This window comes from Tupaia chinensis, unplaced genomic scaffold, assembly GCF_000334495.1.
Source record: "Tupaia chinensis unplaced genomic scaffold, TupChi_1.0 Scaffold000294_5, whole genome shotgun sequence".
NCBI classification, from domain to species: Eukaryota; Metazoa; Chordata; class Mammalia; order Scandentia; family Tupaiidae; genus Tupaia; species Tupaia belangeri.
The window spans coordinates 1019863-1038007 of NW_006159782.1; the positions used below are offsets into that span (position 1 = coordinate 1019863).

General features: G+C 42.9%; 1 protein-coding gene across 1 annotated transcript in view; it reads right to left on the reverse strand.

Moving 5' to 3' along the window:
* Nucleotides 1–17749, reverse strand: part of MEI1 (meiotic double-stranded break formation protein 1) — a 96872-nt gene extending 79123 nt beyond the window's left edge. The window contains exons 1-6 of the mRNA XM_006150720.1: nucleotides 17554–17749; nucleotides 11976–12099; nucleotides 10212–10262; nucleotides 6513–6586; nucleotides 2368–2473; nucleotides 1671–1874 (exon numbers count right to left, since the gene is read on the reverse strand). Coding sequence (XP_006150782.1) covers nucleotides 1671–1874; nucleotides 2368–2473; nucleotides 6513–6586; nucleotides 10212–10262; nucleotides 11976–12099; nucleotides 17554–17727 — 733 coding nt within the window. The 5' untranslated portion in view covers nucleotides 17728–17749. The remainder of the gene's footprint in view (nucleotides 1–1670; nucleotides 1875–2367; nucleotides 2474–6512; nucleotides 6587–10211; nucleotides 10263–11975; nucleotides 12100–17553) is intronic.
* Between the last annotated feature and the right edge of the window lie 396 nt (nucleotides 17750–18145).

Consider the following 18145-nt stretch of genomic DNA (forward strand, 5'->3'; position numbering starts at 1 on the left):
TTTTGCATTAGCAACACTGTTTGCATTGGCTGCTGCTGTTTGTCTGGCTGAGGCCATGTGGGAGGCCCAGGTTGATTCCTAGCCCAACCCCAAAACAGGTCACAACAGTGAGCATCTAAAGTCCCGGCTCCTTGGGAGTCTGAGGCAGGAGGATCACAATGCAGCAAGACCCTGTCTAAAGTATTCCCCAGTGCACGTCCATATGCATGCATGTACACACAATTAAAACCACATAGACACGGAATTCCCATGTCACCAACTGTAATTTCCCTCTGCCATGCCCAGACTTGCTCTGAGACTACCCAAGGATTGACCCTAGTGTCTACGCTTGCCTCTTTTAGCCCTGATATGCTCTAACTCCAATACTGCCCTGCTCTAGGTTACCACATATATAGACTGCTTCATACCTTCACGTCCATGTTTCTGCCTTCTTCCTTTCCCTTCCTCAATTTCCTACTCAAACTTTAGGACCTCATCCATTATGCACCTCCATGATAGAACTCAACGTATTATACTTTAATTGTCTTTGTCTGTCTTCCACAGTAGACGGGAGCTTACCCAGGACAGAGCTTGGGTCTGATCATCTTTATGATCCTAGAGCCTAGCACAAGACATAGTACAGAATGAATACACATTATGTGCAGCTGAACTGTTTATAACAGAGCTCTTGGCCCAGATCATGAATAGAAGCTGCTGCTACCCATAAACTATGCAGTTTCCTAAAGCTCCTGCTCCAGTAAAGGCCCTCACCTGGTCACCGATCACAGTGACTGTCCATTCTGTCCAAAATATGAAAGCTCCCTGCTCAGAAGCATTTGAAATAGACCTTGTGTATTTATGTAAAGAAGGATCAGGAGAAAAGTCTGAAAGGTTATATTAAGGCTCCAAAAGATTCTAGAATAACTGGCCAAGAAACCTGGGCTTTACCCTGGAAGCCACAGAGAGCCATGGAAGATTTTCTGACTAAAAAAGTGAGAGGATGTGAGCTGTGCAGTGTGAAAATTAACTTGGCAGCAAGTACAGGATACACCAGAACAGTAGTAAAAATTGGGGCAGAAAAATTGCTGTCCAACTTTCTTTCCTCTTTTCTTTCTAAAGGCAATATTTCTTTTTTTAAAAAATGTTTATTTATTTATTTATTCCATGAGAGAGGGAGAAAAATAAGCACCCCAACAGAGTTTCATGTCACAATTTACCCCAGGCCTCAGTCAGCCTGTATCATATGTACCCAGTACACACAGAAGAGGCCTCAGGATGTGAACCTGGCACTGTACCATGGGAGTCCAGTTGCTTTACCACTGCACCACTTCTGGTTCCCCAAAGGCAACATTCTTAAGATGCCACACCAACTCTAGACAACTTTCACATAGTCTGCATCTGGTCTCCCAAACTCATGGTTTCTACCCTTTGCAAAGCAGCAAACTTTTCTACTACTAAAGCAGCCAATATCTCTAATCTTCAAGCAAGATCCCAAAGCTCACTCTCCCTTTTCTTTTTCTAAATTACTTTATTTAACTTTATTTATTTGTTTTTTAATTTGACCAAGTGAGAAAGCAAGCCACCAGGTCCAAGACTTGAACTGCGGCCAGCCATGTGGGTGTCCAATGCCCTTAACCACCACGCCACTTGCCGGCCCCACTCATCCTTTTCTTTTCAGCCTCATGACTTACCCAAACAGTTGATCTGTAGCTCCTTTGTCTGGGCACCATCCAAGGTGGAAAGGAAAAGGGAACATAGCTTCTCCCGGAAATGACCTGAAAGCATCTCAGCTGCCACTGGTGAGGAGTACAGCTTCCCATAGAGGTAACAGACAGAAGCTTGCACCCCCTCATTGGGGTACACCAAGCCTCTCAACAGATGCTCCATCATGTTGCCTGTCCAGAAGATACCAGGGAGCCAGGGGAAATCTCACACTATACGAAACTACAAGCTATTATCCCCAGTGGGTTAAAAATGACAATGTTGTGCAACCCCCATAATAAATGCTTTCTGGGTGATTAATAAAAAGAGAAAAACAAAGCTTAGAGAAGTTAAGTAATTTGCCCTTGGGTAAATCCTCTGTGGGATATTTATTTGCATTTCATTGATAGGAAACAGTGCTTCTATATTCCAGAACTAATTCCTCCATCTAAAAAAGTTCATGTAGGTACTTAATTAGCTGTGTTAAAAAATGAATGGAAACAGGCTAAGAACAGTCAAGAAACAATTTCAAACTGACCAACATAGAGCACATTCTGAAGAAAGGAAAAGTGAAGGCCAGAGAAGGAAAGCAAAGACTCCCCAAGGATACACAGTGAGTGAACACCCAGATGACAGCATGATCAAAACAGACAAAAGGGCAGTGGCAACTCTTCACCAGTCACTCACCGTGCTCCTTTACCAGCTCGTCTGCCAGAGCAGGGATGGCATCCACCAACTTGCCAAGAAGGGTCAGGGTGGCCAAGCTGCTTCGCATGGAGGGCATGTTACACAGCTACAGAAAGTGAACACACTCTACTCTGTTACTTAAGATCAGGATAGATTTCCCGCCAAAACTGATTATACCTTACTCTCACCAATGCCTGTATTGCTGTTCTATGTATGTTTCCCATCATAATCAGCAATCAGCTGCTTTAGCTAAGTGTCCAGGTCCCCCATCTGATTGGGAACTCCAAGTAAAAGAGCTGAGTCAAATTCCTTTCAGAGTCCTTAATATCTAGCTCAGTACATGTTTGTTAAACTAAATTAAAATTAGCATATTTTGGGGCCAGTCAGTGACATGGTAGTTAAGGCACTGGATCTCACATGGCCAATTGTGCTGTCTGAGTCCCAGACCCAGAGGCTTGTAAAACAAGCTGGGCACATGTGCATTCATACACAAAATTCCAAGATGGGCATGAAAGAGAAGGGATTGTGGTGTAGCTATCTCCCCCTTGCGCGGTGCTTTCTCACTTTCTATCTCTTTTTGTCTCTTTCTCTTCAGCAAGTTCATGTACCCTATAACAAATTAAAGGAAAAAAATATTAAATTCTTTTTGTTTTAAAGAATTATTTTATTTAACTTTATTTACCCATTTTAATTTGACCAGAGAGGGACAGGGTGAGAGAGAGACAGAGAGAGAGAGTGAGAGAGAGAGAGAGAGAAAGTCACCAGGTCATGGGCTCAAACCACTGTCAGTCATGTGGGAGTCCAGGACCCCCAATCACCACACCACCTGCTGGCAGCAATCTTTATTTTTTTTAGAATTATTCATTGGAGGAGTCTGACCCAGTAGGGCCCCAGGATCTGTTTTGAGCTTTTGACCTTTAAGTACCACTTAGGTTGGGTCAGCACGTTGGCAAGGCCGCTGCTGTGTACCCCCCCACCTCCAAACTAGGAATAAAACTTAGGTCAAATTAGCATGTCAGCAAGGCCGCTTGCTATTTGCTCCAGAAACTGTGGTAGCCTTGCTGGGAAGCGACCCCCCTCTAACTCCCTAATATACTACTATAAAAGAATTACATAGCTCCCTCATACATCTTGAGTGTGTGGTAAGATAACCAGCAGTTAGTGTAATGGCTATGTCGCTGGATTCCCACGTAGTCAACCACGGTTCGCATCCCGGACCTGGTGGCTTAAAACTCACGCTGGGCACGTGTGCGTGCGTGCCCAAGATCCTGAGAGAATGGAGGAGAAGGGATTGCGGTGTGACCATCCCCCCTGGGGGTGATTTCTCGCTTTCTGTCTCTATGTCTCTGTCTGTCTGGCGAGCGCACATGCCCTATAGCGAAAACCTCTCAAAAAAAAAAAAAAAAGGCCCTTCAAGATACATTTAACATAAGCTTAAAGATAATCTTTTCTTTACATAAAATAGGATTAGGCCAAAACTGGCCTAGGACATCCTCGCCCTCTCCAAGTAAAATAAATAAATATATTAGGATTCCTTAAATTAAGTTTTAAATCCCTATAAAACTATATAAGTACCATTCTTTATTGAAATCCATAAGAACTAATATCTATACTTAAAATTTTCTTTTCTCAGCACCATTCTCGGTAATCACAAGATGGCTGCCACGCCGCATGTGCCGCATCAGCTGATAATTATCTCTGCTTGCTGGAACTGCTTTCCCAAAACTGCATTCCATAAAGACACCTACATCAAATGAACAATTGCGAAACTGCACTAGACCCACCCGTAATCCAACCCTAAATGGAACTTATGCTCCCTATTGTTAAAACTTTATGAGCTAATAATTAAAACACATAGCCCCTCACCCATTTACTTGCATGTAAAGCATTTTCAATAAAAAGGCACGATAATTCCTAGCAGTTGTCACTCCTCAGAGAGCAATCTCTGGGGGTGTCCAGCTAAAGACGTTCATAAAAAAGGCACTGAGGCCTTAGTCTTCTTCTTTTCCAACATTGCCTCTAACGAGTCAACCCACCCCCACCGAGGCTAGACCCCGGCAATTCATTTTTAATTTTATTATTATTCTTTAATTTGACCAGAGAGAGAATGCAAGCTGCCAGGTCCAGTACTCAAACTATGATCAGCCATGTGAGAGTCCAGTGCCTTAACCACCATGCCACCTGCTGACCCCATTATTATTTTTTAATTTGACCAGAGAGAGAGAGAAGGGAAAAGTAAGAAAACAAGCCACCAGATCTGAGACTTAAAACACGGTTAGCCATGTGGGAGTCCAGAGCCTTAACCACCAGCCACCTGCCAGCCTCAAAAAAAATTTATTTTAATTAGCATTCTTTGATTCCTAAAATAATTAAAACTAGAGGGTGAAAATTGGGAACATTATAAAGACGGAACACTGATTCAGTGCAAAAAAACTGTCATTATCATCATTATTAAACATTCAATGTGCTAGGCACTATGCTTGATGCTTTACAGGTATAGTCAATAGTATATACTTAACCTTTTCTTCTGACTGGCTGTACTACTTTTGGGCAAGACTTAACATCTCTGAGAAATAATAATAGTACCAATCCCACAGGGTTGTTGGTGGACTGAATGAAATATTGTAGATAAAGCACTTAACACAGTATCTAGTGTGTAAACGTATTCAGTAGATGCTAAGTGGCATCATGATGTTAAGTACTGATACACAGAGTTAAAACTTCAGTCTGAATTTTAATCACGTGTAAAATAAGTATAATAATCTAATTTAAATATAATTGATAATTAAACATTGCTTGTAATGGTATTAAACATTGCTTGTAATGATAATACATTTACCTTACCTTTTGTTTTTTGTTTTTGCTATAGGGCATGTGTGCTTGCCAGAGGCTAGAGAGAGACAGTCAGAGAGGGAGGGAAAGTGAGAAACCACCCTCCCAGAGTGATAGCCACACTGCAACCCTTCTCCTCCATTTTCCTCTTGGGATTTTGGGCATGTGCACATATGTGCCTGACTTGTTTTTTAAGCCACAAGGTCTGGGACTCAAACTGTGCAGTCAGGCAAGTGGAAAACAACCACCTTAACCTCCACGCCACCTACAGGACCTATGTTAAACATCTTTGTGCCTTCTATAAAATAAAAAGTGATTCTGATACTATTTCTCAAACATAATACAAAGGACACTGTTTGATATCTTAGACTACAATGAAGAAAGCAGGTTAATATCCATACGATGCTATCCATACAATGCTAGATGCTGGTAAAAGCAAATGCTTTTTAAAATGGTAATAAAAGCCTTGTCAGGGGTGGCAGGTAGTATGCTGGTTAAGGATGCTGGACTCCAATGGCTGACCATGGCTCGAGTCCTGGACCTGGCAGCTTGCTTTCTCACTTTTTCTTTCTCTCTCTCTCTCTCTCATTCTGTCCCCCTCTGGTCAAATTAAAATACATAAATAAAATAAAATAAGTTTTTTTTAATTATGCATTTAAAAAAAAAAAAGACCTTAAGGGGGCTGGCAGGTTGCACAGTGGTTGGAGTGCTAGACTCCCACATGCCCAACTGCAGTTTGCGTCCCAGACCTGATGGCTTGAAACGCACTGGGTTCGTGTGTGCGTGCCCAAGATCCCAGGAGGCGAAGGAATTACAGCATAGCCATCCTGCAGGGGGGTAATTTCTCATTTCCTGTCTCTCTATCTCTGTCTCTCCAGTGAGTGTGTGTACCCTATAGCCATAAAAATCTCTCTCAAAAAAAAAAAAGCCTTCAGTACAATATATACAATTTAAAACCAAATAAAAACACCAAACCAAGACATAATGAACATTTTTTCCTTGATAAATTCATCAATGAAATCTGAATTATATTTAGAAAGACATAGATAATGGACTATGAATGATTATACTAGAAAGACGAAACTTTATCCCATGAAAGCAGCATTTGGGAAACCAATGGCAAGGAAGGAAGCTGTAGAGTACTTGAAACAGGAAGATCAAAAGCTCTGGCCCAGCTCCAGCTCTGCCTCTAACTCGGTGACCTCAGGCAAGCCCCTTTTCCTTTTGGAGGTTAAACCTTCCCGTCTATTCCAAGAAGGGGTGGCCCAGTTCTGACATCTGAAGAGTTCAATAACCCACAGTTACTTACTAACCTCTTTGTGGCATTCATCCAGCAAGCAACGGACAGTCTGCTCCAGCTTCAGCTGTATTGTAAGCTGGACAAGGACTAAGTAAACACAACAGCATTACTAACCATAAAACAGCCTGAACCAGAATTCACCTTTGATAGTCCTTCTGCTCAAAGTCAATGCAGGGCAAGGATTTGCTTGTATTAACCAGTATTGGTCTTTTCTATATCTCCCATAAACTGTGTGTGCACATCGTAACTAAAGAATTTCTGACTTCATTGTTTGATGTTTTCAGTGATTCTCAACTCACACAGCACACAAGAATTGCCTAGGAAGCTTTTCTTTCTTTCTTTTTTTTTAATTGCCAGAAGGCAGATACACTCTCCAGAGAGTGAAGGAAAAAGCATTCCCCAGTAGGAGTATGGTCACACTGCAACCTCTTCTCCATTTCTCTATCCCATCAGGACTTTGGGCACACATGCACATGCAACTGATGTGTTTTTCAAGCCATGAGGGCTAAGACTCAAGTCACAGTCAGTCAAGTGGGATCTAATTCCCTTAACTGCCAGACCATGAGGCTGGTCCAAGGAAGCTTTAAAAAAAGTCTTACCCCAGACCAACTGAATCAGAATCTCCATGGGGAAAGTGAGACCAAGCATCTTTATATTTTTAAATGTAAAGATATATAAATGGGAGATCAGCAGATAGCATAATGGCTATGTCACTGGACTCCCATGTCATCAACTGTGGTTCAAGTCCCAGACCCGGTGGCTTAAACTCACACCAGGCACGTGTGCATGCGTGCCCAAGATCCCAAGAGGAGAATGGAGGAGAAGGGATTGTGGCATGGCCATCCCCCTGGGGGGGTAATTTCTCACTTTCTGCCTCTCTGTATCTCTCAGTCTTTATGGTGAGCTTATGCGCCCTATAGCAAAAAACTCTAAAAAAAAATACATATACATATATATAAATGAGCAGGCTGGTGGTGTGATGGTTGGGTTGGGGTGCTGGACTCCTATATAATTGAACGTGGTTTGAGTCCCAACCTGGTGGCTTGCTTTCTTATTTTCCCTTTCTCTGTCTCTCTCTACTCAAATTTAAAATGATTAATTTAATTAACCTTTTTAAAAAAAGAAATATAAACATATATTTTTACATTTAAACATGTTTATATTTCATTATATGCTGCTTATTACACATTTTTGAGAGATTTTTGCTATAAGGAGCATACATTCACCAGAGAGACAGAGACAGAAAATGAGAAATCACCCCCTTGGGGGATGGGCACATCGCAATCCCTTCTCTTTCATTCTCCTCTTGGGATTTCAGGCATGTACACGCATGCACCTGGCATGAGTTTTAAGCCACTGGGTTTGGGATTCAAACCACAGTCAACTATGTGGGAGTCCAGCAATATAACCATTACACCATCTGCTGGTCCCAGAGGATGGACCTTTTAAAATGGACACAGAATGTGAAGATAGTTGGGTCTCATGTGAATGCTACCTATAGAGCATCTACTACAGAGGAGGTTATCACAATCAGGTGAACAAAACAATTCTTTTTTGTGTCTGTCAATCTATCTCTTTCTCCAGATACCTGTGTTTATTCAATGGGCCCATGTATAGAGTGGCCATGGTGGCAGAGTTGGAGGCTATGCTACAGCTCAACAACATGGACTTCCCCTCATCAAGACTGAATTTATTCCTGCTACTACTGAGTGCCTAAGCCGCCAACAGCGGAGACTAACACTAAGCCCCTCAATATGGCACTGTTTCCTAACTGACTGGGACCAATCAGTCATAGGCTAGCAGGTGGATTTCACTGTTCCCCTTCCATCATGCAGGGGCAGAGATTTGTCCTCATTGGAACAGACATATTCTGAATGTGGATTTGTCTTCCCAAACCATAATGCTTTTGCCAGCAACACATTTTTTAAAAAATATATTTATTTTTATGTATTTATTATTATTATTTAATGTTCTACAGTGCACACATGCTCACGGGAGAGAGAGTGGAAAAGTGAGAAAGCGAGCCACTAGGTCTAGGTCTAAAGCCGTGGTCAGCCATGTGGCAGTTCAGCATCTAAACCACCACTCCACCTAGCGGCCCTGCCAGCAACACATTTGTATATTGACAGACTGCCTTGGTATCGTGGTATTCCACATAACACTTAGGACAGAAATTCATTCCACAGCAAGACAAGTGCACACACAAGCAAGCAATGGGCGCATTGATCTTATTCTATACACTATCACCCAGAACCAACAGGCCTAAAACAAAGTGGAATGGCCTATGAAGACTCAGTTACAGTAACATTTGGAAGACATCCTTCTGAAAGAATGGGGTTCTATCTTACTGTTGTATATATACATCTTGAATCAGTGAGCAACCTAAGGTATTATCTTTCCCAAAGCAGAATGCATGGGTCAGGGAATCAAGAGGTTAAGTAAGAGTCATTCTTCTTACTATTACACTTAATAATCCACTTGTAAAATTTCTCTATCCTGTATTAGCTTGCTATGACTTATAGAATAAAATGCTACAGTCCAGGTAGCTTAAACATTAGAGGTTCATTTTCTTATAGTTCTGGAGGCTAAAAGTCCAAGATCAAGGTGTCTGCAGATTGTTTTCTCTGAGGTCTTTCTTCTTGGCTTACAGATGGCTGTCTTCTCACTGTGTCCTCACATGGTCCTTCCTTTATATACCTGTCTCCCTAGAGTCTCCCTATATGTTCAAATTTCCTCTTCTTATAAGAACACCAATCAGATTGGATTAGGACCATCTCATTTAACTTAATCACATTTTTTAAAGACTCTATTTCCAAATGTACTAACATTATGGTATTGGGGGACTAGGGACTTAATATATGGATTTGGGGAGGGAGAAGATACAATTCAGCCTATAACATATCCTATCTCCACAAGTTTGAGCTCTGCTGGTTTAAAGATCCTCAGGGAATAAGGTTTCCATTAGAAGACACGTAATGGTTTCATTGAATTAGAAGCCGTGTGGTCTGACTGTGGCATAGTGATAAAACATGATGCTCTATGAAGCAAACCCACATGCAAAGGTCCAGGTTCTTGTCTAGAGACCTCCCAGAGTATGCCAGGCACAAGTCTACCCATGATCCAAGGCTAACTAAAGCTGAGGGTGGGTCATGGTATCAGGACCCTGCTGGGGTACTATCCTAATGTCTATCTCATTCATGGAATAAATAAATAAACTTTTTTAAAAAGTTATAATTATCATCTGATCATTTTGAGCTCCTCATGCCATTGAGTCAATAGGCAAAAAATGGTTTATTCTACTACCTGGAATGATTGATTCCAATATCCAGGAGTGTAATACTATTGTTGCTAACAAAGACAGGGAGGACATGGCTGGAACCAGATATTCTCTGGAGCACCTCTTACTGCTTCTATGTTCAATAACAAAAGTTAAAGGAAAATTTCAGGAGACCCCCCCCCAAAAAAAAAGGCAGACAGGGGGTCAGCAGGTGATGTAGCGGTTATGGCAATAGATTCCCACATGGCTGATCATGGTTCAAGTCCCAGACTCAGCCGCTTAAAACTCACATTGGGTGTATGTGTGCATGCATGCCCAAAATCCTGAGAGGAGAATAGAGGAGAAGAGATTGTGTTGGGCCATCCTTCCTCGGGAGTGATTTCTCACTTTCTGTCTACCAGCTTCAAATGCTAGGTGTACAAAGTTTCACCTTACCTTCAATACAGAGCTCTGTTACACTCTCGTCTTCTACACTTCTTAATAGTCCTTGGAGTAGAGGGAGATAAAAGAGTGGTTAACCTACTCTCTTTAAAAAAAAAAAAGAACTCATGAATTCTAAGACTAATAGGAGTTTTAAGCAATGTCCCATGTAAATTCTACCCTCACTATCAAACATCTAGACTTTCAATAACTCACCCCCACTTTAAAAACAACTATCAAAGGACCAGCAAATGGCATAATGATTGTGTGGCTGGATTTCCAAGTGGATGACCAAGGTTTCAATCCTGGACCCGGAGGCTCATATGTGTGCATCACACCAGGCACATGTATGTGCATGCCCAAGATCTCAAGAGAAGAATGGAGGAGAAAGGATTGCAGTGTGGTCATCCCCCTGAGGGGTGATCTCTTGCTTTCTCTCTCTCTCTCCAGCGAGCAAACATGCCTTATAGCAAAAATCTCTCAAAACAAAAAAAGGACTGTCAAAGTGGCATAGCAGAAATACTGTGTGCTCCGGAGTCTATGACAGACTAGCCATTTGTTAGCTATGACCTCCCTGAGCCTTAAAGATTATCCTATATCCCCTAAAGGACTCTCTTGGTAATTATAAGAAAAACATCCAACACAAGTTAGCTGCCCTCTTCCCCAAAAGAGTTCATTCCATTGGACATTATAATCATATTAAAAGAAAATCTCAGATAAAATTTAATCCATCTCACTTTATTCATGAAAAAAAATAAGGAACAGAAGAGGGGAAGCAATTTGATCAAGGTCACACCCAGACCAGCAGACTCAGTTCTGGGCTTCCTAATGGTCCAATGACCATATAGACTGAACTCTTTGAATGATCAAGCATTTCTCATATTCATACCCCACTAACCTCTCAAGTTCTAGTAAAGCCAATTGCCATAAAATGCATCATGCATCTTAGAAAAGGGAGCCATTTCTACATCATGAGAAAACAATTTGCTAATAACCTGAGTTTTTAAAATTTATTTATTTATTTGTTGTGATTTTTCAAGTCACTGGGTCTGGGACTTGAACTGCAGCTAGCTATGTGGGAATCCAGCACCTTAACCACTATGCCATCTACTGGCCCCAGTAAACTGTTACAATATACTATAAGTCAGGGCCAGCAGGTGGCATAGTAGTTAAGGTGCTGGACTTCCACATGACCAACAATGGTTTGAGTCCTGGACCTGGAAGCTTGAAACTCACATCGGGTGCATGTGCGTTCATGCCCAAAATCCTGAGAAGAGAATGCAGCATGACCATATTCCTTGGGGGCTGATTTCTCACTTCCTCCCTCTCTGGCTCTCTCTGGCTCTCCAGTGAGTGCAGGCACCCTATAGCACAAAAAGTCTCTCGGAAAAAAAAAAAAAAAAGAAGTCTAAGTCATTTTTCCAAGACCATTTCAAGTCTCTTACAAAGCAAACATACTACATGCTACACATGCAAAACTCATGCTAAATTTTCTTTTATTTTATTTTCCAGAAATATTTCTACAATAGGGCATGGGCACTTGCCAGAGACACAGAGACAGAAAATGAAAAACCACCCTCCTTAGGAAGGTGGGGATGGCCACGCTGCAATCCCCTATTCTCTGTTCTCCTCTCGGGATTTTGGGTACACACACACACGTGCCTGGTGTGAGTTTCAAGATGCTGGGTCCAGGACTTGAACCATGGCCGACTATGTGGGTGTCCGGTGCCTTAAACACCATGCCATCTGCGGGTCTCTAAATTTCCCTTTTAATCTCACCAAAAAGGATGCTTATGAAGTGGATGCAGACTCTCTGGTCTTGAGCCACCAGCTGTGTGACCAGGGAGGTGTGCCTTACAAAGGCATCTCGGAAGCAGGACAACATGTGCTTCTTGCGCACCAACTTGGAGCAAACAAACAAACAAAAATTAATAGCAACCAAGACTCAACCATTCTGAACCCAAACAACTGAAATTTTCAAATATAATTATAAAATGATACTAGGTAGATCATCCCATGTATTCATACAGAAGAAATACATGAGCTCAGATTCATAATACACTATATTTACATAGTGTTTTACTCTTCACAATCACTCTTTTGTCCACCAGCTCATTTAAGCCTAACGAGTTGGTGAAATAAGCAAAAATATATATTATTTTCACTATTTTGGAAATGGAAAACTGAGGCTTAGAGACTTTCCCAAGGACTCAAATCTAACTCTCTAAGCAGGTCTTGCCTAAGGCTCTTCCCACTTCAACAGACTGGAGAGTAATATTGGAGAGCTGCACAGAGGTAAATTGAGAAAACACATGCCTCCATTCAATGTAGGCATAACTCTTTACAAATTACCTCCCTCTAAAGAAAACTGGGTGGCAGATGTGGAAATGTCCAGAACAGTAACAAAAGTTAGATCTAAAAAGGGGTGAGTACTGAGGATGGGACAGGAATGTGGGTATGACTGACTACAATTGATTGGTTAGAGACGAGATTAAGAAAGTGGTCAAAGAGCCAGCTGGTGGCATGGTGGTTAAGGCTCTGGTCCACAGTTCAAGTCCCAGACCTGGCAGCTTGAAATCCATGCCAGGTGTGTTTGTATGCATGCCCAAAAGCCTGAGAAGAGAATAGAAGGGACTTTGGCATGGCCATACTTCCTGGGGGTGATTTCTTGCTTTCTCTCTCTCTGTCTTTCCAGTGAGCATATGTGCTCCATAGCAAAAATCACTTTAAAAAAGAAAATTAAAAAAAAGAAAGTGCTTGAAAAAAATATAAAAATTGCATCTCTATTTTTTTTTTTTTTAAGAAAAATCTTTTATTTCCTACAGGGCATGGAGACACAGAAAGGAAAGTGAAAAAGCATCCCCTAAGGAGATGGGCACACTGCATTCCCTTCTCCTCCACTCTCCTCTTGGGACTTTGGGCACACACACACATGCCTGGTGTGTTTTTCGTACCTGGCATATTTTTCAAGCTGCAGGCTCAAACCATGTAGTTGGTCAAGTGGGATCCAGCTGTCCCAACCACCACACCACCTGGATGGCCTCAAAAGTTGCATCTATTTTTTGATTTTTGTTTTTGAATTTTTTTTTTAGGTTTTTGCCATAGGGTATGTGCACTCACCAGAGAGAGACTGAGAGAGGGAGAGCGAGAGCGAGAGAGAGAGAATGAGGCAAAGTGAAAATCGTCCCCCAGGAGGGATGGCCATGCCACAATCTTCTCCATTCTCCTCCTGAAATTTTGGGCATGCATGCACACGCACTTGGCGTGAGCTTCAAGCCACTAGGTCTAGGACTCAAGCCACAGTCAACAATGTTGAAGACCAGTGCTTTAACCACCTGTGCACCTGCTGGCCCCGAAAGTTGTATCTCTTCTTAAGAGAGAATTTTTGCTATAGGGCGCATGCACTCACTTGAAAGAGAAAGACAGAGACAGAAAGTAAGAAATCACCCCCCAAGGGGGATGACTATGCTACAACCCCTTCTCCTCCTTTCTCCTCTTGGGATTTTGGAAATGCATACACACACACCTGGCCTAAGTTTCTTTCTTTCTTTTTTTAAAAAAAAATATTTAATTTTACTTATTCATTCATTTATTTTAATTAAACCAGAAAGAGACACACAGAGAGAGAGAGAAAAGTGAGAAAGCAAGCCACCAGGTCCAGGACTTGAACTGTGGTCGGCCATGTGGCAGTGTCCAGCACCTTAACCTCCATATCACCTGCTGGTCCCAGGTTTGTTTTGTTTTGTTGTTTTAAGAATTATCGGGACCAGCAGTTAGTGTAATGGCTATGTCGCTGGACTCCCATGTAGTCGACCGCGGCTCGCATCCCGGACCCAGTGGCTTAAACTCACTCTGGGTGCGTGTGCGTGCGTGCCCAAGATCCCAAGAAGAGGATGGAGGAGAAGGGATTGCAGCATGGCCATCCCCCCTGGGGGGTGTGTGATTTCTCGCTTTCTGTCTCTCTGTCTCTCTGTTTGGCTAGCACCTGCACGCCCTATAGCAAAAACCTCTCCAAAAAAAAAAAAGAATTATCTTATTTAACTTTATTTATCCATTTATTTATTTACTTTCAAATTTGACCAGAGAGGGACAGCATGAGAGAGAAAGTGAGAAAGCAAGCCGCCAGGTTTGGGATTTGAACCATAGTCCACCATATGGGAGTCCAGCACCCTTAACCACTGCCACCTACCCAGGATGAGTTTTAAGCCACTGGACTGGGACTCAAATCACCATCAACCACATGGAAGTCCAGTGATGTAACCATTACTCCATCTGCTGGTCTCAAAAGTTGCATCTCTTAATCATTTCTAACCAATGCTATGTCTCGCTTTTTTTTTTTTTTTTTTGCCAGATGTGTGCTCTCACTAAAGACAAAGAGAGAGGGACAGTGAGGAGAAAGTATCCCCTATTGAAAACCGTCACGTTGCAATCCCTTTTCCTCTCTCTCTCCATCCTGTCAGATTCCCGTGTGCTCAAAATATTTTTCAAGCTACTGGGCTAGGACTCAAATCAGGTTGTCAGCCATAAGGAACCTTAGATACTAGGCCACAGACTGGCCCAAGCCTCTTTTTTTTTTTTCCTTCACCAATTCATCTTATATAATAATGAGCTAAAGGAGCTACTTCTAAAGTCTCAGTAATTCCCTTTCACCTGACAGATTTTCATTTGCTTGAATTCAATCTCTTTAAGGCACTGATCTCAACCTAGCTAAGCAGGCTCTCAACTCCTTCAATTTCCCTTCTAACACTCTGATTACACCCACAAACTCATTCCTCTAATATCTACCTCCTTAGGATAAGCCTCCCATCTTCTCTGGTCCAAAAGTTACCCATTGTCTTAAGCCTAATTCATTTCTTCCTGTAAGAAAACCTTTCCAAATTTCCCTTCTTACTCTGCATAGCATAACCACTTACATGTTCATTCTTCTAAATTCCCTACCGCAATGCAATGTCTTATTTCTCTCTGAATCACTGTACAAGATATAGCAGCCTCAGAACTTCTGGCCCCAGTGAACGCTCAGAGGTTACTAGCTAGGTCAGCAATTCTCAGAGTGCCGTCTGGGGATCCTTGAGGATGCCCAAGTCCTTTTCCAGAGGGCCATGAGATCAAAATTATTTTCATATAATATCACAATGTTCTTGGCCCTTTTTACTCTTATTTTCCTCCAAGCGTACAGTGGAATTTCTCATAGACTATATGACATGCAATAGTACAAAAGACTGAATGCGTGAACAGGTGAGAATACACCTGTCTTTTAAGCCAACATCAAAAATGTAAAACAAAGCTATTCCTTCACTTTCTTTTTTGTTTTGGGAAAATATAGAAATATAGTTATTTTATCCTGTTTTAATTCTCTTAGATTTTTATTTTTTAAATTATTTAACTTTATTTATTATTATTTTTTTAATTTGACCAGAGAGAGGGGGAAAGTGAGAAAGCAAGCTTACAGGTCTGGGACTCAAACCATGGTCAGCCACGTGGGAGTCCAGTGCTCTAACCACATATCACTTGCTGGCACCAAGATTTTACTTTTATTTATTTATTTACTTGCCATAGGGCACATGCATTTTCCAAAGAAAGAGAGGGGAAGCAAGAAATCAACCCCATGGGGGATGGTTATGCCCCAATCCCTTCTCCTTTCTCCTCTCAGGATTTTAGACATGCACGTACAAGTGCCTGAAATGTTTTTCAAGCTGCCAGTCTGGAACTTGAACTGCAGAATTGACTATGTGGGGTTCAACACCTTAACCACCATGCCACCTGCTAGATGGTTAATTTTTTTTTTTTTGGAAAGGTTTTTGCTATACTGCACGTGCACTCACCAGAAAGACAGAGACAGAAAGAAAGTGAGAAATCCCCCCCACCCAGGGGAGATGGCCATGCCACAATCCCTTCTCCTCCATTCTCCTCTCGGGATCTTGGGCACACACACACATGTGCCCAGCGTGAGTTTAAGCCATCGAGTCTGGGACTACAACCGTGGTCTACTACATGGGAGTCCAACGACATAGCCATTAGCCAACTGCCGGTCCTGCTACTTGTTTAATTTTATTTTAAAGTTACTTATGCCACAGATCTGTAAATTGGTTTTTTTTTAAAAGAATTATTTTATTTAATTTTATTATTTATTTATTTGTTTATTTCAATTTGACCAGAGAGAGAGAAAGCCGCCAGATCCAGGACTTGAACCACAGTCAGCCATGTGGGAATCCAACGCCTTTAACCACCATGCCACCTGCCGGCCCCAATTATTTATTTAATTGTATTTGTTTTTTTTTTTTTGTTTTTGTATTTGTTTTTTTTTTTTTTGTTTTTTTTTGTTTTTTTGAAGAGAGAGGGAAAGTGAGAAAGCAAGCTGCCAGGTCCAGGACTTGAACCACGGCCGACCCAATAGGAGCCCAGCATCCTAACCACCACGCCACCTGCCGTCTCCCGATCTGTAAGTTTAAAATGGGTTAAAATGATAAATTGTTTACCACAATAAGAAAATTCATTACATTAATATTTTACTATTGCTTTTAAATGAATTAGTATCTTTAAATTTTGTTTTTATTTCTCATTCAGAAAATGTCGGTGGATATACCTCACATAAGCAAAAGATTTTTGGGATCTTCAACAATTTTTAGAAGCGGAAAGACATCCCTAGATTAAAAAAATGTAGAAACTGCTGACGTAGCCCATCGTGTTCCCCCCACACACACACACACACAAATTCCTCTTCCATGAATTTGAGAGAAAACTGATCTTCCAAACCCTTCTTGGAAGCCTTCACAGACAAAAATCTCACAGTAGAGGTGGGGTGGGCATTGAGGGAACAGGCGGCCCACGTTTCAGCCAGCTCTGCCTACTAGAAAGGTCATCCTGTCCGCCCACTCCTGCCATTGCACAGAGCAAGGCAACCCCCTCCTCCACGTTCACACCCTGGGATAGCTGAAGCGAATGAAAGCTCCCACAGCTGGGTAGAGACTAAAATTCAGCCAAGGCTGAATCCTGGAGAAATGGAGACGGGCCCGGTAGAGGGAAGGGGAACCAAGGCGTATGTGCTAGTTAGCGTTGGGGACTCCGAGGGACCCGAGGGACCCAGGCTTAGCGTGGATAAGGCAGAGTTTGGGAAGGGGCTATTTGAGCTCTGACCAGGGCGGCTTGTACAGGAGACCGGGGCTGAGCCGGGCAGGAAAGGCCCCCTTCGCCAGGGGAGTCGGTAGGCCTGGTATGGGGTGGACCTCATCCAAGGCGGGTGGGCCCGGGCTAGGTTCCGAGAAGGACGTTGGGTTCGCGGGGCCTGGGCAGGCGCGGGGCGGCCTTGTGGGCTGAGGGAACGCCCAGCCCGGCCGTCCGGGGAAGGGCCCGTCCGCACCGACACGCAGGGCTCCGGCAGCAGCTCCAGTGCGCAGGCCAGGCAGAGGCGTGGGGACACGGGCAGCAGCCAGCGTGGGTCGTGCCGGTAATGAGCCCTTTCCAGAAGCAGCACCGCCTCTTCGTTCCTCTCCGGCCCTGGAGGACCCACAGCGGCCGCCGACCTCACAGCCATCTCCGGCTCGCCCTCCACGAGTCGGCACTTCCCGCGCAGTTTCTGCGCAAGCGCATTTGGCTGCGAGGCTTACTCCTGAGAGCGCCTGCGCAGACCGAGAGCTAGGCAAGTTCCAAAACGCAAGGACCCTGGTGGGCGCGTGGTAGGCGCAAGGGCTCTGAGCCAGCAGGCAGGAAGCGCTACGTTAGAGTCCTCCACACCGAAGGTTGAAAAGCATTTAGAAGATAGGCTTCCAAGGTTTTCCAGTGGCCTTGAAAAAGAAAGAAAAGGAAGCGACCTGGCTTTATTTTTTAAAAAGCAAGATAGGGAACCAGCAGTTAGCATAATGGCTATGTCACTGGACTCCCACGTAGTTGACCGCGGTTCGCGCCCCAGACCTGGTGGCTTAAAACTCACGCCGGCCGCGTGTGCGCCCAAG